At 46.5% G+C, this 24,279-nt stretch overlaps 3 protein-coding genes across 25 annotated transcripts; 2 read left to right on the top strand and 1 right to left on the bottom strand.

Annotated features, from left to right (window-relative positions):
- Nucleotides 1-2,337, bottom strand: CIB1 (calcium and integrin binding 1). The gene is made up of 7 exons (XM_034435557.3): nt 2,056-2,337; nt 1,927-1,961; nt 1,679-1,781; nt 1,413-1,566; nt 824-942; nt 645-733; nt 1-540 (listed from the first exon to the last, which is right to left on the bottom strand). The coding sequence occupies exons 1-7, from the start codon at nt 2,335-2,337 to the stop codon at nt 519-521; spliced, it is 804 nt and encodes a 267-aa protein (XP_034291448.2). The 3' UTR covers nt 1-518.
- Nucleotides 2,336-4,788, top strand: GDPGP1 (GDP-D-glucose phosphorylase 1). The gene has a single exon (XM_034435556.3). It carries the CDS (start codon nt 2,336-2,338, stop codon nt 3,485-3,487), a length of 1,152 nt encoding a protein of 383 aa, XP_034291447.1. The 3' UTR covers nt 3,488-4,788.
- A 356-nt stretch (nt 4,789-5,144) lies between these two features.
- TTLL13 (tubulin tyrosine ligase like 13) lies at nt 5,145-15,622 on the top strand. 23 transcript variants are annotated; one of them, XM_034435550.3, is made up of 17 exons: nt 5,145-5,336; nt 5,532-5,806; nt 5,953-5,993; nt 6,421-6,539; nt 7,117-7,247; nt 7,371-7,527; nt 7,687-7,830; nt 8,074-8,159; nt 8,327-8,455; nt 8,643-8,868; nt 9,551-9,735; nt 11,760-11,948; nt 12,057-12,240; nt 12,747-12,947; nt 14,100-14,442; nt 15,031-15,151; nt 15,413-15,622. In XM_034435550.3, the coding sequence occupies exons 1-17, from the start codon at nt 5,268-5,270 to the stop codon at nt 15,552-15,554; spliced, it is 2,742 nt and encodes a 913-aa protein (XP_034291441.1). In that variant the 5' UTR covers nt 5,145-5,267; the 3' UTR covers nt 15,555-15,622. The 23 variants fall into 23 exon arrangements, with proteins under 23 accessions (XP_034291441.1, XP_034291439.1, XP_087733996.1 ...); XM_034435548.3 differs by having other exon boundaries at nt 15,383-15,622; XM_087877870.1 differs by having other exon boundaries at nt 15,235-15,622.
- Nucleotides 15,623-24,279: the final 8,657 nt, after the last annotated feature.

Here is a 24,279-nt window from a genome sequence, read left to right as displayed (position 1 = left end):
TGGGTTCCATTTATTGAGTTTTATTTAGTAAAGTGTAGAAATCAGACAAAATCATGTCACGACTGTGTTTATCAAACTCCAGAGGCTGGCTGATGGCTGGTGCTCTTCCCCATCACTCAGAAAGCAAGAAAAATGGTGCAGCGATTCAGACCTTCCAATATGTCCAGCAGGGTTTAACTGGAAAAGTCTCTGTTGCTCCAGAAGGCAGAAAGCAGCAGGGGAGACATCAAAGCCCTGCCACAATTTGCTCTTGAATTTTGATCTCCTACAGCAGCCACCCCAAGCCATCGCACAGAACCGCCAGGTGAGACAGAGGCAGAAGCAAAGAAAACCAGCCACAGCTCCCAGTGCCCTTGCCCCACCCAGCTCTCCCTATAGAAACACCAGCTGGTGGAGATGACTGCAAGGCCAGTGGCTCCAAGAGCTAGATGGGGTCAAGGTTTAGATTCCTGTTGCTGTGAGAAAATGAGCCTTTTTCTGAGATGTGGAATCTTCTAGCAAGTTGTGGAAGAAAAGAATCAGAGCACAATCTTGAAGGAGCTGGAAGAAAAAGGAGGACTAGGTTCCTTCTAAAGCACAACTGTCCCTCCCAAAAAACAACTAATTCAGCCAAAGCTCAACCCCCTCCCAAAACGGGCAGTTACCTGGTGAAGTCTGGAGAGCGGGAAATTATATGCTGGAACTCGGAGAGGTTGATGGTCCCATCTTTGTCAATATCTGATTCCTCTAAGATCTGCCCAAACGGGGAGGGGGCATAGTGGGTCAGAGTTGGCTGTGCCCCTTCTGGCTAGCCCTCCTGACATGCCCCTCTCCCAGCACTCACATTCTGAATGAGCTGCTCCATCTCCAACAAGCTCAGCCTGCTGTCTTCTCCTTCTCCCGTCAGGGAGTTCACCAATTTCTCCAAATCCTTCTTATCGAGAGTGCCGTCATCATCGAAATCTAGGGAGAAGACGGGGCGAGAAGCTGCGCTTAGGATTCCCAAAGCTAGAAGCCTTCTCAGCTCGGGTAAGGGGTGTTTAGGAGGAAAGGCTGAGCTCCAAGTTCATTCAGGTGTGAGAGAACAGCCGCCCCTCAGTTGGCAGGTGAAAGTGGATCTCCTCTGGTAACAGGTGCACATTCAAGGATCCAGAGAAACAGCCACTGCCCCCCCCATGTAATCCAGCAAGTGAGGGGGGGAGGAGATTCAACCAGATTAACTCTGGCCGGTTTTAAGATCCCTTGCCTTGCTTGTTGAGAGAGACTCCAGGGCCGGGCATGCCAAAGCAAGAGGCCAGGGGAGGAGAGATGCCACCCCACCGGGCCCTAACCGAACTGCCAAGTCTGCGTTCCCAGGCGGGCCGGCCCACAACAGGCCGCCCAAGGCATCGAAGACCCCCGGCTACAAGGCGCCGCCCCGCCCCCAGCCCTACCGAAGAGGCGGAAGGCGTAATGCGACTTGATTTCGGGGGTGGCCGAGTCGCTGAAGACGCTCAGCAGGTCCAGGAAGTCCTCGAAGGAGAGCGCCTCCTCGCCGGCCTCCGCCGTGGAGAAGATGCGGCACATCCTGGTGCGGAAGGGGTTCGCCTGCAAGAGCCGGGGGGGGGGGGCTTCAGTGCCTGCCGGCGGAGGGCGCCACCCCCCCGCCGCCCAGCCCGGGGGAGGGGGGGAGGGGGGAGGGGGCTCCGGGGCGGCTCACCCGCAGCTCGGGCAGCGTCAGGAGGCGGCTCTCGGGCACGCGCGTCTGCAGGGCCTGGCCGCGCGCCTCCCGGGGCAGCAGCTGGCAGAAGCGCTTGTGGGCGCTGCAAGGCAAGGCAAGGCGGCCGTCAGCGCGCGCTTAGAGGCCCGACGCGGAAAGGGCGGCGGCTGGCTCGGCTCCTGCGGGGCGCCCCCGCCCCCCCCGCCCATCCCCCCGCCCCCCCCGCCCATCCCCCCCCGCGTACTCACAGCAGGATCTCCTGCTTGCTCAGGAAGGTCAGCTCCTGCGGGAGAGAGGCGGTCAGGGGCAGGCAGGCAGGCAGCCCCCCCAGGCCCCCCTCCCTCGCTCCCTCCCTCCCTGCCGGGACTGTTGCGCACCTGGTATTCGCCCAGCAGGTCGCGGGGCAGGCGGCTACCCGAACCCCCCATCCTTCCCTCTGGCACCCGCGGCTCCTCTTCCTCCTCCGCCTCGTCCCGCCCCTGGGCGGAGCGGCTGCCAGACAGCCCCGCGGCGCCGGCAGGAAGAGCCCGCCCGCCCGCCGGCTCGGGGAGGAGGAGCGCCTGCGCTGCGGGAGCCGGCTCTACTGCCACGCGGAGCCCTCCGGCCGGCCGTCTTTCCTGCGGAAGTCCCGCCGCGGGCCCGCAGCCGGCTTCCCGCATGGCCGCGGCGGGGCCCGGGGAGGCCGGGCAGGGCGGCGGGAGCCCCGCGGAGCCCCCCGAGCTCTTTTGCTACGGGCCGGAGGAGCTGGTGCTGCGCGGGGTGGAGTGGCCGAGAAGCGGCGCGGGGGCGGCCCTGGGCAGCCCCGCCGGGTCGCGCTTCGACCGGGCGCTGCGGGAAGGCTGGGAGGAGCGGCTGCGGCGGGGGCTGTTCCGCTACCGCCTGGGCCAGCTGCAGACGCGGGTCCTGCCGGGCAGGCTGGGGCTGGTGGCGCAGCTGAACGTGCAGCGGGCGACCGAGAGGAGGCGGCCCCAGGAGGTCCGCAGCGTCCGGCAGAGCTTCGATCCCGGCCAGTTCAACTTCGGGCAGATCCGGCGGGAGGAGGTCCTCTTCTGCCTGCGCCGGCGCGGCCCCGGCCTGGCCAGCTCGCCCGGGACCCTGGTGGCCATCAACGTCAGTCCGCTGGAGCGGGGACACGTGCTGCTCATCCCCGACCCTGCGCTCGCCCTGCCGCAGATCCTCACCCCGGAGGCCCTGCTGGCGGGGCTGGACGCCCTGCTCCTCAGCGCCCAGCCCGGCTTCCGCCTGGGCTTCAACAGCCTGGGCGCTTTCGCCTCCGTCAACCACCTGCACCTGCACGGCTTTTACCTGGACTGGGAGCTCTCGGTGGAGTCCGCCCCCGGCGAGCCCCTCCTGCCCGAAGCGGGCCTCTACCTGCTGCGGGAAGCCCCGGCGCCCGCCTTCCTCTTCTACTGCGACGACGGGCGGCAGGTGGAGCCGCTGGCCCATCGGATCGGCCGGGCCACCCGCCATCTGAGCCAGCGAGAGATTGCCCACAACTTGTTCGCCACGCGCGGGGCTGCCCCCGAGGGCCCCCGTGGCTCCAGAGCTCGACCCGGCATCCGGGTCATTCTTTGGGCGCGGAAAGCCTGCTTCGGGACCAAAGAAGAATTGGCCTTCAACGTGGCAGTTTGTGAACTGGCAGGACATCTGCCCACCAAAACTGTCCAGGAATACCAAGGCCTCACCGAGGCCTCAGCCCTTCACAGGATTCAGCAATGTCTCCTCCCAGACAGCCAGTTAGCCCAGCTTCAGCGAGAGCTTGTGGACCTCCTCCGAGAGTTGCCCTCCTCACCTCCATGGCCTTCCTGACAAGTGGGCTGGAAGAAGCCCCCTTCAGGCCCAGGCCCCAGGGTTCCACCCCTGCCAGGATGCCGAGCTACCCGCCGCAATGTGGGGCTGCTCAGGAGGAAGCCAGGCTGATGGAAGTTGGGGGTCTGTTTTATGTTTATGTTTTACTGTTTTACAGGCCGCCTCCCAGGGTTGTGTTATATATGGCCCCCCAAATGCTTTTTAAAAAATCAGTTCAAATGCATTGGTTCTTCGTTTTGCATTACACACTTTACCTCCAAAGAGAATACATAGAGTGTGTGTGTGCATTTTTCGGTTGTATTAAAAATGTATTAACAGTGTTTAAAACCACTCATGGGTCTGTTGAATTGGAGCAGCATGCAAGGCCAAATAAATACATATACTTTATTTTTATGAGCTCCCTTCTATTTATAGGGAAAAGGCAAAATTGTATGCTGTCAATTTATTTAATGAACTGAATTTCATTTCAACTAATAGACTGCAATACGAGAAGGACTGGATCAGAAGAAATAGAAGTTGGAATTAACATTACAGGAAAAAAAGCTTTGACAATTTTAGGATGAAAGAGGAGAGAGTAAAAAGCCAGTTGAATATTGAATCTTCTGAATCAGAATAGATCTGGAAGGGACCTTGGAGGTCTTCTAGTCCAACCCCCTGTTCAAGCAGAAGACCTTATACCATTTCAGACAAGTGACTATCAGTACTGGCCTAATGCAGATACACTGAGAAAGTATGTCTTGGAACAGTGCCATACTTTTTCTCTCTAGGCTCAAGACAAGGGTCATGAAATACAGAGGCATCAGCTATCTGGGAGGAAGGAAGACCATATCAGACCCAGAACAAATCAGCAGAGACACCATACACAAAACTATGTATTGTCAAGGCCACATTTTTTCCCCAGGCTGAGAAAGGCTGAAGGAAGAAAAATGGATGTTTTACATTATGGTGCAGAAGAAAACAAGATCAAATCACTCCATGCTATTTGCTCTACTGGAAGCACTAATAAAAACGCTGAAGCTTAATTTTGAAACTTAATGTGAAGACAGTAGAGAAGTTCCTGATGTTTGGAAAAATCTAAGGCCATTAAAGCCAACAGAAGACAGGGCACTCATGATAGAATCTGGGTACCCTGACTTCTGTTGGCCTCCCTATCAAGATAGTTCCCATTGGTTGGAATTGACTGATAATAGCATAAAAGCATAAAAGATGGGCATTATGCAAACACAACCCTTTTTTTAGACTGTTTTTCTTAGTCCAATTACAAGATGCTAGATTTACATTAAAGATTTTGTGGCTAAAAACTTCTATTTCCTCTGCTGCTTCGCCGTTTCAACCCTGCCTTCTGTTTCTCTTGGTCTTTCTAACCTCGGGGGCCGAGGATCCTGCTCTGCCTTGCAGCGGACAATCCGTCCAGCATTCACCGCAAATCACCTGGTCCTCGCCCGCGCCGCATTGGCAAGCCCCAGCGCGCGCTCCGCCTAACCCGACCCACTGGGCCGGCCGTCCCGTTGCTCCCACCGGCTCCAGCACGGGGCCTGGCGGCTCTTTCCTCCGGGCGCCGCGACGTTCGCCCCGCCCCCTGCGGCCGCTCCCCAACAGGGGCAGAGCAGAAACGTCTCGGCCGCAAGGGGCGGGGCGCGGGCGGAGACGTCAAACCAGCTCGTCGCCCAGAGATGACGAAAGGGCTATTGGCACCCCGCCTTCGCGTCCTTCGTTGCCGTGGCGCCAGGGCCCCGTGCGCGCTCCGTAGGCCGCCTGACGGGCGGGGTTCCCGGTCGTCATGGTGACCGCGTCGTGGCCCGAGGGAGCCTCAGGCGCCGCCGCTGCTCCAGGAGAGCCGCCGGGCTCGGTGAGCAGGGCGGCCGCGATCGAGGCTTCCCCCGGCCCGTGCGCGGGGAGCGTGTCCCGGCTGGGCTGTGCGGGCGGCCGCCGGCGAGGCGGGCGGCGGCGTCGCGCGGGAGGGCTGCAGGCTCGCAGTAATAATGGCTGCGCTTGTCACAATCGCTGCCGCCGCGCTGACGGCCCGGCTGCTGCTCTTGCCCAGGGGCCCGAGAGGATGAAGATCGGCCGAGAAGAGAGCAGCGAGTCCGAGAACGAAAGCGACGAGGAGGACGAGGAGGAGGACGGCGGCCTGTCGGACGAGTCTGCCAACGAATGCCTCAAGAGGCCGGAGGCCGAGCAGAAGGAGCCTCCGCGCGCCTCCCCTCCGGACAAAGGCCCAGAGCCCGGCCGGGAACAGCCCGGGGCCGGCCCGGAGGAACCCACGGCGGAGGAGGGCGAGCCGGAGGAGCCCCGGCCGAAAAGGAAGAGGAGGCACCGGTGCGCTCCCGGAGGACGGGCGGGAGGGCGGGCAGCGCCCCGGGCCTCCTCCCGCGGCCGGCCGGGGCTTCTCCTTGCGGGAGCCCAGCAGCGCCGGCTGCCCCCTCTCCCGCCCGGCGCGACGCCCTTCTCTGTTCTCCTCCTAGGCTGCTTTCCATCAACCTCGCGAACTGCAAATACGAAAGCGGTGAGTAAAGGCGGCTTCTTTGGCGCTTTCCTCTGCACACTCGGGCACAGAGATTGGCACAGAGTCAGAGCAAAAGTGAAATAACTAGAGGTAACCTGATTTTCTCTCCTGTATCAAGAATGAAATCTCCGGGGTTTTCTGGGCTGGGGGCGTCGGCTTTTGCATTCCAAAGGAGGATAAAGTCTTCCTGTATGAGCTTTGTGCAGGAATGCAGGAATGAGCCAGGGCTGTCTAATCTGGGCCAGGAGAGCCACTGGATTCCTTGCCAGGAAAGGGAGGATTCCAGGGACTCCCTTGGAGGGGTGAATACTCTGAATGATCCTTCCTGATGCTCAAGTGCCTGTAGCTTCTGGTCCTGCAAGCAAGGCCAGAAGATCATCGGATGCCTCTTGGAACCAGCTTTGTCCATCTGTTTACTTTGCTGCAGTTAGGCGTGCTGCTCGGCGCTGTGGCCTGAAAGAAGTGGGGGAGGATGAGGAGTGGACTGTTTACTGGACTGACTGCTCAGTTTCACTGGAGCGTGTCATGGAAATGAAGAGGTTTCAGGTACCCAGCACAGCCAGGGTGAAGGGAGCGGAGAAAAATAAGCACTGATTTCAGTTCTTTTATAGCTTGGGAAGCCTGGCTGACTGCCAAGTTCTTAAAGCGGGGAGCCTTTTCCTGGAGTTGGGAGATGGAAAGGGAGAGGGAGAGGCACTAGGATCTGGGATATCCCATGGCAGGGCTTATACTGCCCATTCCATGTAGCTCCCAACAGTGGGAAAAGATTAGAAGAGCCTCAGAAGGATGAGAATAGGGACTCACCAAAGAGTAGCCAAAGTAGCTGGGTTCCTATCTATAATATTTCCACCTCCACCCCCACAATACTTTTATGCAGCAGTTCACTTTGTTTAGTTATTGGGTGAAATGAATAAAAAGTTGCTAATGTGCCTTTATTTTTTGCTAGGGAGGTTGGGGTTTGTTTTTTTTTACATGCATTCATAATTATTTTCTTAAATGTTGAAGCTGTTTGGGAAGATGCATTCCGTGACTGAAAAGTGGGGCAAAGCATTCTGCAGAACAACAAAACGAAAGCTGTGCCAGGGCACTTCCATTTCCTCCTCCTGCTTTTGCTTCATTCCAGAAAATCAACCACTTTCCTGGCATGGCCGAGATCTGCCGCAAAGACCTGCTGGCCCGCAACCTCAACCGGATGCTGAGGCTCTTTCCCAAGGAGTACTGCATCTTCCCTCGCACCTGGTGCTTGCCAGCTGAGTGAGTGAATGAGAGGCGGCAGTGGTTGTGCCAGCCACAGGGAACCCTCTCAGTTGACATAGCATGGGATGCTGGAGGCACGTGGGTCGGTTACATGCCTGTCCCTGTGTTGTCTTTCTGCAGCTACGGGGACTTCCAAGCCTATGGGCGAATGAGGAAGAACAGGACATACATTTGCAAGCCGGACAGTGGCTGCCAGGGGCGGGGCATCTTCATTACCCGGAACCCCAAGGAAATAAAGCATGGCGAGCACATGATCTGCCAGCAGTATATTACTAAGGTAGGCCCAGGAGCCTGGGGGCCAACAGTTGTCCAGCCCTGGGACAGAGAGCAAGAGCCCCAGACAGTTGAAATTGTGATCTCGGCTACGGGTCCTCGGGCTACAATCAGTCAGCTGGGAATTGTTCCTTTCCCTCAGTCTCTCATCCTCTCTTTGTAGCCCTTCCTCATTGATGGCTTTAAGTTTGACATGCGCATTTATGTCTTGGTCACCTCCTGCGACCCCCTGAAGATCTTTGTCTATGAGGAGGGGCTGGCCCGCTTTGCCACCATGAGGTACATCGAGCCCAACAGCAGCAACCTGGTAAAGAAGCCCAGGAACTGGCATTCGCTTTGTAGGAAGATAAGCTGTTGGTGTCTGATGGGGCTTTGGGAATGACTATGGAGAATTTGACATGGTGAATCCTTGGGCCTGCAGGGCTCCCTGGGCTGGCGCATTGGTGGTACAGGGGAACAAGGAGAAGGTGAAGCAGGTGGGCAAGGGGAGAACTCCAGGGGCCTTCAGGAGTGAAGAATCAGGCTCCTCCTCCCAATGTCTCTCTCACAGGATGACATCTGTATGCACTTGACCAACTACGCCATCAACAAGCATAATGAGAACTTTGTGCGGGATGACAACACGGGCAGCAAGAGGTATTGCTTGTACCCATTCCCTTGCAGGAGAGGAGGCAGCACTTCTGCTAGTAGGGACTGGGGGGGCGGATAGGGGCCCATTTGTAGGAAACTCCACTTTTCTTAACTCCATGAAACAGCTGCTTTGAAAAAAGTAGTTGATTTGCCCCATCTGTGTGGCTCCTGAGGTGGGCAACAAGGCATACCTGTGTCCTGATGGGAAAGGCTCTGTCAAGATCTCCATCTCAGAAGGAGCTGGGGGAAGTCTCTCTGCCCAGAGCAAATGGCTGTACCCACCCTGGACAAGGCTGGGAACAGTAAGCTTCTCTTTGCACCCCTCTGTAACTGGGAGGGATGTGGCTGCACTCCAAGGGAAAGTCAGACTCCCTTGGAAGGGCCTAGAGTTCCGGGGGGGGGGGAGGGTGCTGTTGCTGAGTGATCCTGGGGCAGTGCTGGAGTAGAATTGCTCCTGCAGCAGCTCTTCTCCCTCTCCTCACTCAACAGGAAGCTGTCCACCCTGAACACTTGGATGCGGGAGCACAACTATGACACAGCTGAACTGTGGCGGGACATTGAGGACATCATAATCAAAACGCTCATTGCTGCTCACCCAGTTCTGAAGCACAACTATCGCACTTGCTTCCCCAACCACATCTCTGGTTGTGCCTGCTTTGAAATTCTGGGCTTCGACATCCTCCTTGATCGGAAACTCAAACCGTGGCTTCTGGAGGTAGATATCCTTCCCAAAGTCATTCGACAGTGAGATGGGTGAGATATAAATTAAATAAAGTGTCCATCTGAAGCAGGAAGAGTTGCCCTTTGGTTTACCTGCTCTAGCACCTGTTGAATTTTGAGGAATGAAGTTGTCCTCAGAGATTTTGAAAGTTGGGGATGAAGTAGGGCAATCTTTGTAAACATCCATCGAGCAGTAGAAACAGATATTTCAAATTAAGAACCATCCATTCAGTTTCTGTTGCCAGCCCTTCCCTCATCCCAGCAGAGAATTTCTTGAGCGCTTCTCTTTGAGACCCAAAGGAACAGTTTCCTCTGCCTGAAGGGATACCCATCTTTTGTTCTTAGTAGTGTCTATGGAGATTCTCAGTCATCCAGGTCATGGTTCTTAGATGAGAAGCTTCTTGGTCAGAGGTGAAGAAGCTTCTTGGATGAGAAGCAAAACATCTTCAAAGAAAAACCAGAAAATCCAGTTGCCTCTTGAAAAAGCACCTTTGGGATATCCTTAGTAGTATTCTCTCCTAACCTAGGTCCTACGTACAGCCTTACAAGCTGTTTTTTTTAGGAAATTAAAAAAGAAGAAGAGATATCAAAGAGATGTTGTGATTCCCTTGGTTCCTCAGGTCAAAATGAATGGAAATGCTGCCTTGGGGGCGGGGTGTCTTTGATCACTCTTTCAGGTCAACCATTCTCCCAGCTTTACCACGGACTCGCGTCTGGATCGGGAAGTGAAGGATGCCTTACTTTGCGATGCAATCAATCTCATCAACCTGCGGGCCTGTGACAAGAAGAAGGTGCTGGAAGAAGACAAGAGGCGGGTGAAGGAGCGCCTTCTGCAGCCCCACCAGCAGCCCCGAGAAGCCAGGTAGCTTTGTGAGCCCCTGCCAGGTTGGTGGTGGCCTTTCCCAGAGGGTCCTCGCCATTCTCTGTCCAGCCACCGCAGGGGAGACAGTCATAGGGCGAGCGGAGAATCTGAACTGTACACTGTGTGCACAATTACAGGTAGTTCTCAACTTAAAACAATTCACTTAGTGACTGTTTAAAGTTACAACGGCACTGAAAAAAGTGACATGACAATTTTTCACACCTATGACCATTGCAGCATCCCCATTTTCATGTGATTTACATTTGGATGCTTGGTAACTGGTTCATATTTATAATGGTTACAGTGTCCCGGGTCATGTGATCACCTTTTGTGACTTTCTGACGAGCAAAGTCAATGAGGAAGACAGATTCACTTAACAACCTTGTTACTAATTTAACAACTACAGTGATTCATTTAACAACTGTGGCAAGAAAGGTTGTAAAATGGGGAAAACAATGTCGGCTGGCGACCCCTAGGGGGAGAGCCTTCTCTGTGGGGGCACCTACCGTCTGGAATGAACTCCCCCTGGAGATACGGAGGATCCCGGATCTGCGCACCTTCCGCCGCGCTGTGAAGACCTTTTTATTCCAGCAGGCGGGCTTGGCCTAATCTCTTCCCTTTTAAATATGTAAATTTTAATCTGTTTTTAAATTATTGGGGTGTTTTAATCTGTCTGGGCCAAAATAATTTAATTTGATTTTATCTGGTTTTTAAATTTTTTATGTCTATGTTATTTTATTGTTTGGCTGTTCACCGCCCTGAGTCCTTCGGGAGTAGGGCGGTATACAAATCGAATAAATAAATAAATAAAAATAAATAAAACCTCACTTAACAAATATCTCACTTAACAACATACATTTTGGCTCAATTGTGGTTGAGGACTACCTGTATTAGGCAAGTATGTTGACCATATCATCATTTTAATGCATATATCTATCTCTAAGCAGTATAAACTGGAATGCTTAGTGGATATAAGCACATTCAGGTGATGTGTATTTGTGTAAATGAGGAAGGATGTGACCTAAAGGGGATCAACACCATATTATTATTAGGCAGCTTCTTTTCCTCAGGCAAAATGCCCTCCCCCAAAAAAAGATTTAACTGACTCTGATAAGTCAAAAATTGTAAAAAAGTCTTTCAGAGGGATGCAGCACTCTTTGCTAAGATATTGGGGTGTGATCACAGAACCATCAAATGTTTTGTTGCAAATGGTAATCAGGGCAGAAAGAAATGTGTTGAGAAAAAAGATGCGAATTAACTGCCAAAGATTTGAGAAGAATCAAATGTGAAAGTACTAGGAATCCATTATCCTCCAGTGCTGTCATACTCCACAATTGCAACCTACCTGAAGTGCCCAGAAGTACAAAGTGTTCAGTGCCCAGAGACATGGCCAAGGTAAGGAAGGCTGAAACCCGACCACCACTGAACAAGACACATAAGTTGAAATGGCAGGAATGGGCCAAGAAATATCTGAAGACAGATTTTTCAAAGGTTTTAGGGACTGATGAGATGAAAGTGACTCTTGATGGACAAGATGGAAGGGCCCGTGGCTGGATCAGTAAGGGGCACAGAGCTCTACTTCTACTCAGGATGCCACCAAGGTGGAGGTGGGGTACTGGTATGGGCTGGTATAATTGAAGATAAGCTAGCTGGACCTTTTTGGGTTGAAGATGGACTCAAAATCAACTTCCAAACCTACTGCCAGTTTTTAGAAGACTCTTTCTTCAAGCAGTGGTACAGGAAAAAGTCTGTCCACACAGATATTCTCCCAAGAAAACCAAAAACTCACTTTTACTTTCTTAAGCATTCAGGTTGAGGTTTATTAACATATTAGATTGACCAAGAGCACTATAGTCATTCAGTAATAAAATTAATCGTCCAACATACAACTTGCCTAATAATTGTGCACACAGTATAGGCTGCTGTGTGTGTGTGTGTGTGTGTGTGTGTGAAGCCCAGGGCAGGAAGGTTCCCTATGGCCCAGTGGGTCTATGGTTTAGGGCCAACTCTTTGTTATCTTTCAGGCGTGAACAGATGGAGAGCAGCCAGGCCGCCTGGCTGGCCCAAGCAGAGAAGTATGAGAACAGCCACCTGGGCCACTACCGGCGAATCTTTCCTTCACATGGCACTGAAAAGTACAGCCCTTTTTTCAAGCACAGTGGATCCCTCTTCCAAGAGACGGTAGCCTCCAAGGCCCGAGAAGAGTGTGCCAGGTAGCTGGAGGGTGGGGGGAGAGAAATGGGGCTTTTGATCTTAATGAAACTGTGCAAGTGTAAGAGCAGCCTGTGTGACTGCTGACTGCATGGCCCTTTCCGCCCCAGGCAGCAGCTGGAGGAGATCCGTCAGAAGCAGGAGCAGAGGGAGAACACAGCTGGGAGGAAGAAACGGGAAGTGAAGGAGAGCTTGCAGGGGGAGTCAGCTGGAGAGAAGGCTCAGGAGAAGAGCAAGGGCAAGGCTGCCCTCACCCGAATGGCGTACAGCCACAGCAAGACCTGGAGCCCCAAGGTGCCCTGCGAGCAGGGTGGGGGTGGGGCACTCCCTTAGCTTGTGCATGGCAAATACATGGACGTCTGCCCAAATGCAGTCAAGGTGGAGTTCCACACAGTGCTGCATGAACTTGGGAGAAATAGAAACTGATCTTGATTGGTGTTACCTTGAAAAGAAGCTGCCAGGTGGCTGAAATCTGATACTGAGGACAGTGTGTTGCCCCTTCCCTTGGCTGGCTGGCTGGCTGCCCTTGAGTGATGTGCAGAGGGCCTCAGTGGGGCCTGATGTGCTCAGGAATCAGCAAGAACCCCTCAGCCTTGGAGCTGCTGAGCAGCTGGCCAAAGGGGGGGCCAGCACAAGCCAAGGAAGTTGGGGCTGGAGCCTACCGGCATCAGTTCTAATCTTAGAGAATCAAAGAGCCTCTGGTTTTGTGTTTAAAAGAGAGTTTAAGAGAGTGTTTAAAAGTTAATTTAAATGGGCATATGTGAATTTTTGAATTAACAAGCTGCCATTCTGCTTCCCAGATGGCTTCCTTACAGTATGACAGCATGACTCCCCAAGCAATAGTGGAGGAAGAGGAAGTCGAGAGAGTCAAGGCCCTCCTGCGGCGAGAAAACCTCATCCGGGGGCTTGGCATTGTTGACCAGCTGACCCGCCTGCTGCGCAGTGCCGAGCCAAAGCCTGTGGAAGTCCAGAGGCCCCACATCAATGTCTCTGAATGCCAGGTGACCCTCTGCACAGGCCTGTCATCCCGGGGAAGGGCTGGGCACCAACGTGGTCCAATGGGGAAACTCAAGGCAGCCTGTAGCTGGGCAGGACCATTTAGCCATGTGATGCAAGCCCAGCTCATGGCAGAAATTCAGAATAAAGCCTTCCCATCTGATGAATGGGAGCCCACAGCTTCTACTTTCAGTCTGTTTTTACTGTCATTTTTTTCCAACTTTCAGCCAGAGTCTGCCCCCCATTAATCTAAATGGATTATCTTATGTTCAGGTTTTTAGAACGGTCCTCAGTGTGAAGTATTTGATGGGGCTGTGGGATTTCTCTGGTTGTCTTTGCTTGGGACTAAACTCCCTCCCTCCCTTGGCCTCTGTTTCTGATCCCCTGTTTCTGTTCCTTCTCCTTCTGTTCTGTGCCAGGGTGTGTTTGCAACCACCTTAAAGCTGGTGTCTGAAAGAGGAGAGCACAGACAGAAGCAGAATCCCCTAGAGCTCTTGCTTCCATTAAGCAATCAATTGTTTAATTTGGAAGGGCCCAAATATGCCGTTAATAATTTTCTGATTTGTGGTGTGCCTTTGAGTCAATGTTTGACTCTTATTTTTTTTTTAATTAATTTGATTTATATGCCGCCCTTCTCCGGAGACTCAGGGCTGCTTACAATGCGTTAAGCAATAGCCTTCATACTTTTGTATATTTATACAAAGTCAGCTTATTGCCCCCACAATCTGGGTCCTCATTTTACCTACCTTAGAAAGGATGGAAGGCTGAGTCAACCTTGAGCCTTGGAGAGATTCGAACTTACAGTAATTGCAGACAGCTGATGTTAATCACAATGCTTTTAGTCTGCTGAGCCACCAGGCCCTTGGCAACTGCCTGGACTAATCCCTGCAACTTTCCTGACAAGGTTTTTCAGAAGTGGTTTGTTACTGCCTCCTTCCTCGGGCTAAGAGAGAGGGACCGACCTGAGGTCACCCCGATGACTCCTCACCTCCAAACCAGCTCTCATTTCCCAATCTGAGGCATTAAACAACCTGCCTCCTATAGGGCAGGGCAAGTCATTGCAGAAAATCTGCACCTTTCAGAGCCTGGTGGGTACTGGTGGATGGCGCAGGAAGGTTCTTTTCCCAAAACTTCAACTTGATGCTTTTGTCTTCCAGCCCCATTTTCTCCAGGATGTGTTCAACAACCACAACACCCAGGACTTGATGACCCTTGTTCCCCTCTCCCTCCTGAGGGGCTCAGCTCAGGAGCTCGGCCGCCAGATCCTGCAGCAGCAACCCACAGCACGAGTCCAGCTGCTGGGAAACCAAGGCTTCATCCCAACTATCCTGGGAGCCCTCTCGGGCCTTGGCCCCCCTCGCGAGCCACAACTCCACTTCCAGCCACCCAGGAACCTCAGCTGGCTGGGCACAGCCATGGTGGGCGAACCTTGCACTCTGGCGCGGATGCTGAAAGCAGGAGGGCGGCGCTTTGCCAGTGCCAAGAATAAAGCAGAAGGCAGTGAGTGTCTGGCTGGGAGCTGGGGATCCCTGCAGGGGCCTTCCCTGCCTGACAACGTTCCAGGGCTCAGGAGAGCACAAGGGCTCTAGCAAATGTGGGCCAGGCCAAGAGACTTGTCTGGGCACCCATGTAGCCTGGGACGCTTCCTTGCCCCCTTCAGCCCTGTGCGGAGGAAACAGTGTTGGCTCTGCAGTTTAGATCAGGATTAGACAGCCCGAACACAGCTAGCGGGGTGGGGGGGGAGGGAGAAGCTGTGCACCTTCCTACAGTCAGTCCTGGCTACAAGGCCCCTGAGAACCACCTCACCTCCGGCAACCATTTTGGCCACAGAAAAGGGGCAGAAAGGGAGTTCTGGACTTGGAGCTTGTTTGGATCTTGGGGTGCAGAAGAGATTAGGGTCCATTTACAGAGTTGCAGAAATCCGGCCTGCTCCTGGCCAAGACCTCCAGATGCCGTTTCCTTTTCCAGACAGAGTTTCATCGAGCAAGAGACCCCTGTACATGAGCCCCGGCTCCTTGAATTGCCTGTCCCACCCTGGAAACGTCGCAGGCACCATATACAGCAGCTTCCCCTTCCCATCTGTTGCAGCTCCTCTCAACCGTGCTGATCTGCATGGACTGGCCATCAACTCGGCTTCAGCTCCCCTCATCCGGCGCGGGAGTCCCCATCGTGCCACCACTGTGGCTGCTATGCATTCCAGCCAAGCCAGGTAGCAGCCCCCTCACTTCTTCCCTCACCCTGAGTTGGGGCCAAGCCTGCGACTCCTAGCCAGCTGGCCTTTTCTTCCTTCAGGAAGGGGACCTGACCCGAAATCTCAGCGGATCCTTGGAGCCCAAAGAGTTGGGGCTGGGGGGCGCCTATTACTGATCCATGTGCCGGGGGGCAACAGCAGAGAATGAATCTCTGCCCTGGTGCATCCAGACACCTGCATCTCTTTCAGCCATTCTCCCCAAAACTTCCACCTCTGCAGAGCCGTGTTTCCCCTCCAGCTAACAGCAAGTTCTGAGAACGGTTCTGTGCACTTGGGCTGCACCCCTCCTCTGCTCTCTCTGCAAGCCAGGTTCCCGCTGCAGATGCCAGTCAGCCTGCCTAAGCCCTGGGACAATTCTTGAAAAGCCCTGTGGGCTGGGAAGAGGTTTCTTTTGTAGCCAACTTTGTATTAAAGTTTTATACAGTTCTACCCATGAGGGTCTGTCCATCCTTTCACTTACAAGCTGCATCCTCCTGTCATTTTTGGGAGGACTCTGAGGCTGGGTCGAGCCAGGTGCCTATTTAGTCCTGCAGAGCTTGATATGGGCAACAGGTTTTTTTTGTTTTTGTTTTAATATAGCTACTGTCAGCGTTCCAGAAAACTACACGTTCCAGAAGCTACACTGTGTGGGTGCAAAAATATATTTGCACTCACACAGCCCCATGTGTTTCACACTTGTTGGCTTTACACTTCATGATTTAACTATCCTTTCAAAGCTTTCCATGCTGGTAACCTTGTGGACACTTTGCGAAGAGAACTACCGAATCTTATGCTGTTTATTAAATGACTGTTGCTGCTAATTTGTGCCTCAGTACTGAATGTAGGATTTGCAGGACAGATACTAAGGAAGTAGAACACCAAGTGCATTGCCAGGACAGGAACAAAGTTTGAAGAAATTCGATTAAGAAATTGTCCTGGAACAGGACAATGATGCCCGCTATCACTTTTACTATTTATATTGACTTTGGAAATCTTGAATAGGAATATTAGGCAAGATTCAGAAATTAAAGGAATGGAGATAAGAGGAAAATTACAAACATTTGCATCTGATTTAGTCAGATGCAATCTTTAGATACAAGATTTAGTATTTATTGTAGAAGAACCATTGGAGACAATTCCTAAACTATTAAAAAAAGATAAGAGGAGTTTGGAGAGGTAGCCGGATTGAAAATAAATAAGAGAAAAAACTAAAGTTATAGTCAAAAACCTTATACAAAAACAAAAAGAACAATTGGCAGAAAAAGTGGACTTGCAAATAGTCAAGAAGGTTAAATACTTGGGAATATACCTAACAGCAAGACGTGCAATGATAAAAGAAGATAACTATTATCTTTTATTAACAAGATATATAATTATTTAAGCAAATAAAATTAGATTTTATAATCTAATAAAATGGGGGAGTGGAGCTGACGTCGCGATGATACAATGGAAGATTTTGGTTCTCCGAGATCACGGTTGATATCTCCACCGCTGGACGGTTCAGTCTGGACCTCACTGTCCCGTAGAGACAGTGATAGAGGAGGGCACATCCTGTCGATCCCAGGGACACCGCAAAGTCCCTGGTTGTTCCAGGAGAAGCCCTTTTTTCTGGCGGTGAAGAGGCAGCCATTAAACTGAAGTTGGGACAGCTCGGAAACGGAAGAGAATGAGTGAAAGTGTGTCAGCTTGGTGAGATTTTTAAAATAGTCTAATTAAGAACACCCTGGGGTGAAAAGATAATTAAAATTGAAGATAAAAGAAGTTAAGTGGCGGAATTGAGCCTGAGTCTAAGTTAGTGTTTCCTACATTGCAATTTACTTTTATTTGTGGATGCTTATGGAGGATTTTACTTTTAAAATTTGACTGGACTGGATCAGACTGGAAATTTCTTTCTTATCTGCTTAATTATTAAATTTTTATTGCCTTTTTAGTTTTATATTATTTTGGTTTAGTCTTGTTATTTTTTTCTCTACATTTTAATTTTTCTATTTTGTTTTACCGCTTATTGGACATAGAGGGAAAGTGGAAGAAACAAGAAATACTGCCATCTAGTGGATTGAATCATTTTATTTTATTTTTTATTGGCAAAAAGTAGCAACTGTGTTACATTTTCAAGGACTTTGAGCCTGCTCATAGATAAGATAGAAGTGCATCAAAGACTGTTTACAGGATTGTTTACTCAGGTGCACTTCTGGGAAACTATTATTGACAGGCAGTTGAGACTTGAAAGAAGAAGATTGCAGTGACTCTGGAAAGAGAGCTGTGAAACTTGGTGAGACTTACAAAAGAACTTTTGGATACTACACAGTTGTGGATTTTTCTTTTAGACAAAGTTTTTTTTATTTTTATTTTTATTTTTTTGATATTATATTCCACCTCTCCCTCTTTTAATTATCTTCGACTGGATTGTGTTTGCTTTTAGAAGACTTTTAATATTCTTAAATTTTTGATATATATTTTTCTTCTGCTTTCTTTTTCTCTTTCTTTTTCCCCCTTTTTGATGGGAGATTATTAATGTGTTCAATATCTTTTTGTTTAATTGGAATAAGGCATACAAGAGCCTGAAGAAATTATTTTTGGTTTTTTTTCTTTTTTTCATTTTATATTTTTTATTTTTTGGATTGGAGATTGTTAATTTGGTTTTTATCTTTCTTTTTTTTTTTTTTTTTTTTTTATTGTAAAAGTTTTACAATTACATTTTCACCCCGTTTTCACCCCCCTAACCCACCCCAAACTCCCCATCCCATCCTCCCTAACCCCCCCTATCCCTCCCCTCCCCCCCGGACTTCCATAGAGTATTCCCCATCATTATCCCCTTTATATAAAAAAAAACCCCTTGAACTTTAAACCCCCCCAACCCCCATATCATTTTTCATCTTCACATAGTTCAAATATTTCTATCTTAATGTAATATAATACTATCAATAAAAAGCTATTTGATACTTCCTAGTTTGATATTTGTTCTGCACATAATCTATCCATTTTTTCCATTCACATTCATAAGTCTCTTGTGAGCGGTCTTTTAAATATGCTGAAATCTTCGCCATCTCAGCGAAACTGGCCATCTTCAAAGTCCATTCTTGAACGGTGGGCAAAGCTGCATTTTTCCAATATTTACCTATCAACAATCTCGCTGCTGTAATCATATACAAAATCAACTTTGTTTCATCCACTGTAAAACCCTTAGCTATACCCAATAAAAACAATTGTGGAGAAAATTGAATTTTTTTCTTCAAAACATTCTGCATAACCCACCAAATTTTTATCCAAAAAGCCTTAACTTTCTTACAGGTCCACCAAATATGAAAATATGTAGCATCTGTACAATCACACCTCCAACATTTTGGCTGAACATTAGGATACATACACGACAATTTCTTAGGGTCTAGATGCCATCTATAAAACATTTTGTAAAAATTTTCCCTCAAATTCTGCGACTGTGTAAATTTAACATTCTGGACCCAAATTTTTTCCCATGTTTCCAACTTCACTGGTTCTTCAAAATTTTGTGCCCACTTAATCATACAGTCTTTAACTAATTCAGTTTCTGAATCCCTTTCTAGCAAAACATTATAAAGCCTTTTAATATGCATTGGACCTTTCTCTCTTATATGTCTAACCAATTCTTCCTCATGCAACATAATACCAATTTTTTGGTCCTCTTTCCATCTCAATTGTAATTGATTATATTGTAACCAAGTTAAATTAATCCCTTCGTCCAACAGTGTCTGCAAATTCTTCAACTGCCATCTGCCCGCATCTGTAAAAAGAACCTCTTTGTATAAAAACCCCCCGAGTGACATTATATTTGTATTCCACAAAGTATGACCAAGATCCAACCATAGCGGTATTTTATAATCCCATTTGAGTCGGTGCTTCTTCCAAACTCTCATCAAAGAGTCTCTAAGTATATGACTTTTAAATATTTTATCAACTTTGTCATCATAAAATAAGTAAGCGTGCCATCCAAATTCAAGATCAAAACTTTCTGCATTCAATATTCCAGCCTTTTTACTTCCAAACCAATCACTTGTTAAAGTTAAAGCTGCTGCATCATAATATAACTGTAGGTTTGGAAGTTTAAGACCTCCTCTTTCTGGAACATCTTGCATAATTTTCAATTTCACTCTCGGCTTCTTCTCGTTCCAGACAAACTTATTCACTCCAAATTGCCAAACTTTCAATTGTTTATCACTTTTGAGCACCGGAATCATTTGAAACAAAAAAAGAAATCTTGGCAAAATATTCATCTTAACTGCTGCTATTCTTCCAAGTAGAGACAGCTGCAGTTTTTTCCAAGTCTCCATATCTTTCTGCACCTCTCGCCACAACACCTCATAGTTATTTTGAAACAATTTCATGTTTGATTCTGCAACCTGAACTCCTAGATATTTTACCTTAGGTACAATCTCAAAACCTGCCCTCCTTTCAAGCTCATGTTTGCGATCTTGTGTCATGTTTTTAACTATCATTTTAGTCTTTTTTGGATTCAATCTGAAACCTGAAACTTTACCATAATCTTGTATAATGTCCTTCATCAAGATTATTGATTCCATTGGTTGTGATAGGGTAACAACCAGATCATCTGCAAATGCCTTTATTCTGTAATCCTCTTGCCTAATCTTTATACCTTTCAAGATATTAGAGTCCCGTATTGTATTTAACAAGACTTCTAGTGTTAAGATAAATAAAAGTGGGGACAACGGACATCCCTGTCTTGTTCCTTTTTCAATTTTAAACTCTGTTGTCAAACTTCCATTAATAATAATCTGTGCCTTTTGCTCTTGATAAATTGCCGAAATCGCCTGTATAAATTGGTCCCCAAAGTCCATCTTTTTCAAAGTTTTTACTAGAAAATTCCAATCCACTCTATCAAAGGCCTTCTCTGCATCCAAAAAAACCAGCACTGCAGGGATCTGTTTATTCTTCTCAAGATATTCCAGTAAATTTATTACTTGCCTTACATTATCCTTCATATATCTGCCCTCGATAAATCCCGCTTGATCATCATGAATCACCTCTTGAATTACTGGCATCAATCTGTTGGCTAATACTTTTGCGTAAATTTTATAGTCATTATTTAAAAGAGATATTGGTCTATAATTTTCCGGTTTTTTAGGACCTACATGTTCTTTTGGTATCAAAGTAATATATGCTGATTTCCATGATGGGGGTATTTTACCCCCTTGTTGTATATTGCAAAATAAGTCTCTAAGTTGTTCCACCATTTCTGCTTGTAAAGTTTTATAATACACTGCAGTCAATCCATCTGTTCCAGGAGCTTTAGCTGTTTTCAATTGTTTAATTGCTGCAATTATTTCCTCAACTGTTATAGGATAGTTCATTCTTTCTTTTTGTTGACTAGTAATTTTTGAGACTCTTTTCTCTTCTAGATATTTTTCTATAAGTCCATTCTGTATATCATCTTTGGCATATAATTTAGTATAATATTCTACAAAGACTTCTTTAATCAATTTTTGTTGAGAAGTTTCTTTCCCTCCAATGTCAATACTCTCAATAGTCCGTATACTCTGCTTCTTCCTTAAGGTATAGGCCAACCATCTTCCCGGTTTATTAGCATTACAAAACGTATTATGCTTCGCATATTGTAAATTTGTTGCAGCTTGCTCCGCCAAGAGCATTTGAAATTGATCTTTCAAAAGTTTTATAGCACCAGATATTCTTTCATCTGTTGGGTTTTTAATGAGTAGCTGTTCCTTATTCTTTATTTCTACTTCCAATTCAAGTCTTTTCTTTTGTCGATTCTGTTTATGTTTAGAATTCATATAAATGAGTACCCCTCTCATATACGCTTTACTCGCATCCCATACAATTTCGATTGGGGTACCCTTATTCAAGTTCATCTCAAAAAATTCTTTCATCTGTTTTTTAAGTTCTGTTATATTTTTTTCATATCTAAACAAATTTTCATTTAATCTCCATGACCTTCTCTCAGTTTTTCCCATCTCAATTTCTATCCATACAGAACTATGATCAGTTAAAGTTCTTGGAAATATCTTTGTTCTTTTTGTTTTAACAAGTAAATCATCTGATAACAAGATAAAGTCAATCCTGGAAAAAGATCTATGTCTGTCAGAGAAAAAAGTATAGTCCAATTCTTTTGGGTTGTAAATTCTCCAGATATCTTTTAATTCCAAATCTTCTTTCATATCAAAAAAAGTCTGTGGTAGTCTGATCCTTACTTTCGCCAAACTCTTTATTTTTATTTTTTTGATATTATATTCCACCTCTCCCTCTTTTAATTATCTTCGACTGGATTGTGTTTGCTTTTAGAAGACTTTTAATATTCTTAAATTTTTGATATATATTTTTCTTCTGCTTTCTTTTTCTCTTTCTTTTTCCCCCTTTTTGATGGGAGATTATTAATGTGTTCAATATCTTTTTGTTTAATTGGAATAAGGCATACAAGAGCCTGAAGAAATTATTTTTGGTTTTTTTTCTTTTTTTCATTTTATATTTTTTATTTTTTGGATTGGAGATTGTTAATTTGGTTTTTATCTTTCTATTCAATTGGATTAGGGAACACAAGAGCCTGAAGATTTTGCTTTCTTTGGATCTTCCCTTTGCTTATTTTATTTGGGATAATATCTGTCATCTAAAAAAACAGATTAAGGTATAGAAGAACCTGAAGATTCTATGATTGTTTGAACAGTTTGAAACTATTTTATAGTCATGAGTAAAAAGGCAGTAGCTATTAGTTTTTCTGCATCGACTCCATCTTCTTCACCATCGGGAGAACAACGATCAATACAGACGATGTTGCAACAGGAAAAGGAGAGGGAACGTGAGAAGGAAAAGGATGCGACAATGCAGATGATTTTGCAAGGAATACAAGACATAAAATTAAAAATAGTGAGCATTGAACAGAGAGCAGAAAAGATTGAACAAAGAACAGGAAAAACAGATGAAAAAGTGGAGAACATACAACAAATGATGAAGAAATATGAGGACAGACTTCAAAAAATTGAAGAAAAAGAAGAACAAAGAGACAAAAAAATTAGAGATATGGATACCAGATTAGATGAGGTTGAACGTGATAAGAATGGAATAGGATGGGAGGTGGACAAATCAGAATTCTATTTTAAGATTTCAAAATATAGAAGAAAAAGGAGAAAATTTGGCAGAAAAAAATGATAGAAATTTTAGCAGAAAGCATTGGAAATTACTAAAGAAAAGATAATGGATGGCATAGATGAGATATTTCGAGTATATACAAGATATGCAATGAGAAATAAACTACCAAGAGAAGTTCATATAAGATTCACCAAGAAATCAATTAAAACACAAATATTGCAGATTACAAAAGAGAAAACACTGAAATACAAGGGCAAGGAAATTGTGGTTCTGAAGCAAATACCGAGAAGAGTGAGGGAGATGAAAAGAGAATATCAATTTTTAGACAAAAATATTGCTTCAGAAAGGTGTGAACTATAAATGGCCGATACCAGAAGGCCTGGCGTTTACATGGCAATTGCAAAGATTTAAAATAGACTCAATTAATAAAGCCAAAGCATTCTATGCTGAATATCTTAGAGAGAAGGAAGTAGAGTTAAGACGGGAAAAGTCATTGGTTGAATTACGAGAGGAATGTCTAGCAATGATTGAAAAGGAAGAAGGCGCAGTAGGGGGCATTGCAGAATATAAAGAACATAACCGAGATCTACTAGAGCAACAAACCCTTCATATAAAGTATGAACATGGAAGAGAAAAAATTGATTACAATGAACATAAATGGACTTAATACAGAACTAAAAGAAGAAAGGTATTTCATAAATTAGAAAAATTAAAGTTGGATATAATTTGTTTATAAGAAGTACGTATCAAAAAACAATATGAAAAAATGTTGGTACAGCCACAATTAGGGAAATTGCTTCATTGCCGCAATGTAAGAAAAGAGGAGTGGTTTTATATATTAGAGACACAATACCAGCGGAAAAAATTTATGCAGATGAAGAGGGAAGAATTTTGATGATGGAAATGATAGATAAAAATTGAAAAAGTCTTGAATAAATGAGTTGAATAAACTGATCCTGAAATTTATCTGGCAAGGAAAGAATGTGAGAATTAAATTGAAAATGTTACAAGAATCTAAAGAGAATGGAAGATTTGGATTACGAGACTGGCTTTTTATTACCAAGCATGTGTGACAACATGGCTAAAAAAATGGATAACCCTCAGACACAAGAGACTGCTCCTGTATATTTAGAAGGACGTGATTTACAACTGGGATAGCACGCCTTCTTATGGTATGAAAATAAAATTCACAGATACTTTCAAAATCACTATATAAGAAATTATTATGTGTATGGGAAAAAATAAAACCTAAGATTTATTTGAAAATCCCAGAATGGCTCTCAACACATATCCAAATCTAGTGAAGTTCGAAAAAATTGTGACATCTAAAGATATTTGGGACACTGAAGGGAAATTAAAATCTAAGCTTGAAGATCAGGCATTATACTATCATGGTGGCCTCAATTACAAATACAATCTACCGGTAGATACGATAAAGACATCAAAAAGTATCCCTTTTATAATCAGTTATTTTTGAACTCTGATGAAAAATTAATTAAGAAAATATATGATGTTTTACTAAACTGTAAAGTGGAGGACAAACAAGTAGACACAATGACAGTGGGTAAAAAACTGCTTATAATATAGAATTAGAGAAATGGCAAAACATATGGGAGAGGAACTATTAATTGACAATGGCAACTTTTTATAAAGAAAATTTATATAAAATGGCACTTACCACCTGTTAGATTAGTTAAAATTTTTAAAAATATGTCTAGCAAATATTAGAAATGTAACCAAAAAATGGGCACTTATTATCATATGTGGTTGACTTGTGTAAAAGCAAAAAGGTTTTGGGCAAAAATACATAAGTGGTTAGAAAAGATGATAGGAAAAAATGTAGATTTTAAATCTGAACTTTTTATTAGGTATAATATCAAAAACTTGATAAGCAAACTATATATTTAATATTGCACATCTTAGTACCAACGAGGATTATATTTGCACAATATTGGAAAAATGAAGAAACACTGCAAGAGGAAGAGATAATTAGGAAGATACTAGATTGTGCA

This window comes from Pantherophis guttatus, chromosome 13, assembly GCF_059756535.1.
Source record: "Pantherophis guttatus breed Tessera chromosome 13, ASM5975653v1, whole genome shotgun sequence".
Classification (NCBI taxonomy): domain Eukaryota; kingdom Metazoa; phylum Chordata; class Lepidosauria; order Squamata; family Colubridae; genus Pantherophis; species Pantherophis guttatus.
The sequence above is the reverse complement of the archived record's forward strand: the minus strand, read 5'-3'. Positions and strand labels throughout refer to the sequence as shown.

What these genes read in the sequence shown, in the direction of transcription:
- GDPGP1 (XM_034435556.3), top strand. Translation starts at nt 2,336, where the DNA reads ATGGCCGCGGCGGGGCCCGGGGAGGCCGGGCAGGGCGGCGGGAGCCCC.
- CIB1 (XM_034435557.3), bottom strand. Translation starts at nt 2,337, where the DNA reads ATGCGGGAAGCCGGCTGCGGGCCCGCGGCGGGACTTCCGCAGGAAAGA. An exon ending in TGACGCTGCCCGAGCTGCGG is followed by an intron (nt 1,567 to 1,678) that starts GTGAGCCGCCCC and finishes CGGCTCTTGCAG; the next exon opens with GCGAACCCCTTCCGCACCAG. An exon ending in TGGAGCAGCTCATTCAGAAT is followed by an intron (nt 734 to 823) that starts GTGAGTGCTGGG and finishes CCGTTTGGGCAG; the next exon opens with ATCTTAGAGGAATCAGATAT.
- TTLL13 (XM_034435546.3), top strand. Translation starts at nt 5,268, where the DNA reads ATGGTGACCGCGTCGTGGCCCGAGGGAGCCTCAGGCGCCGCCGCTGCT. An exon ending in TGGAAATGAAGAGGTTTCAG is followed by an intron (nt 6,540 to 7,116) that starts GTACCCAGCACA and finishes GCTTCATTCCAG; the next exon opens with AAAATCAACCACTTTCCTGG. An exon ending in CAAGAATAAAGCAGAAGGCA is followed by an intron (nt 14,443 to 14,910) that starts GTGAGTGTCTGG and finishes TTCCTTTTCCAG; the next exon opens with ACAGAGTTTCATCGAGCAAG.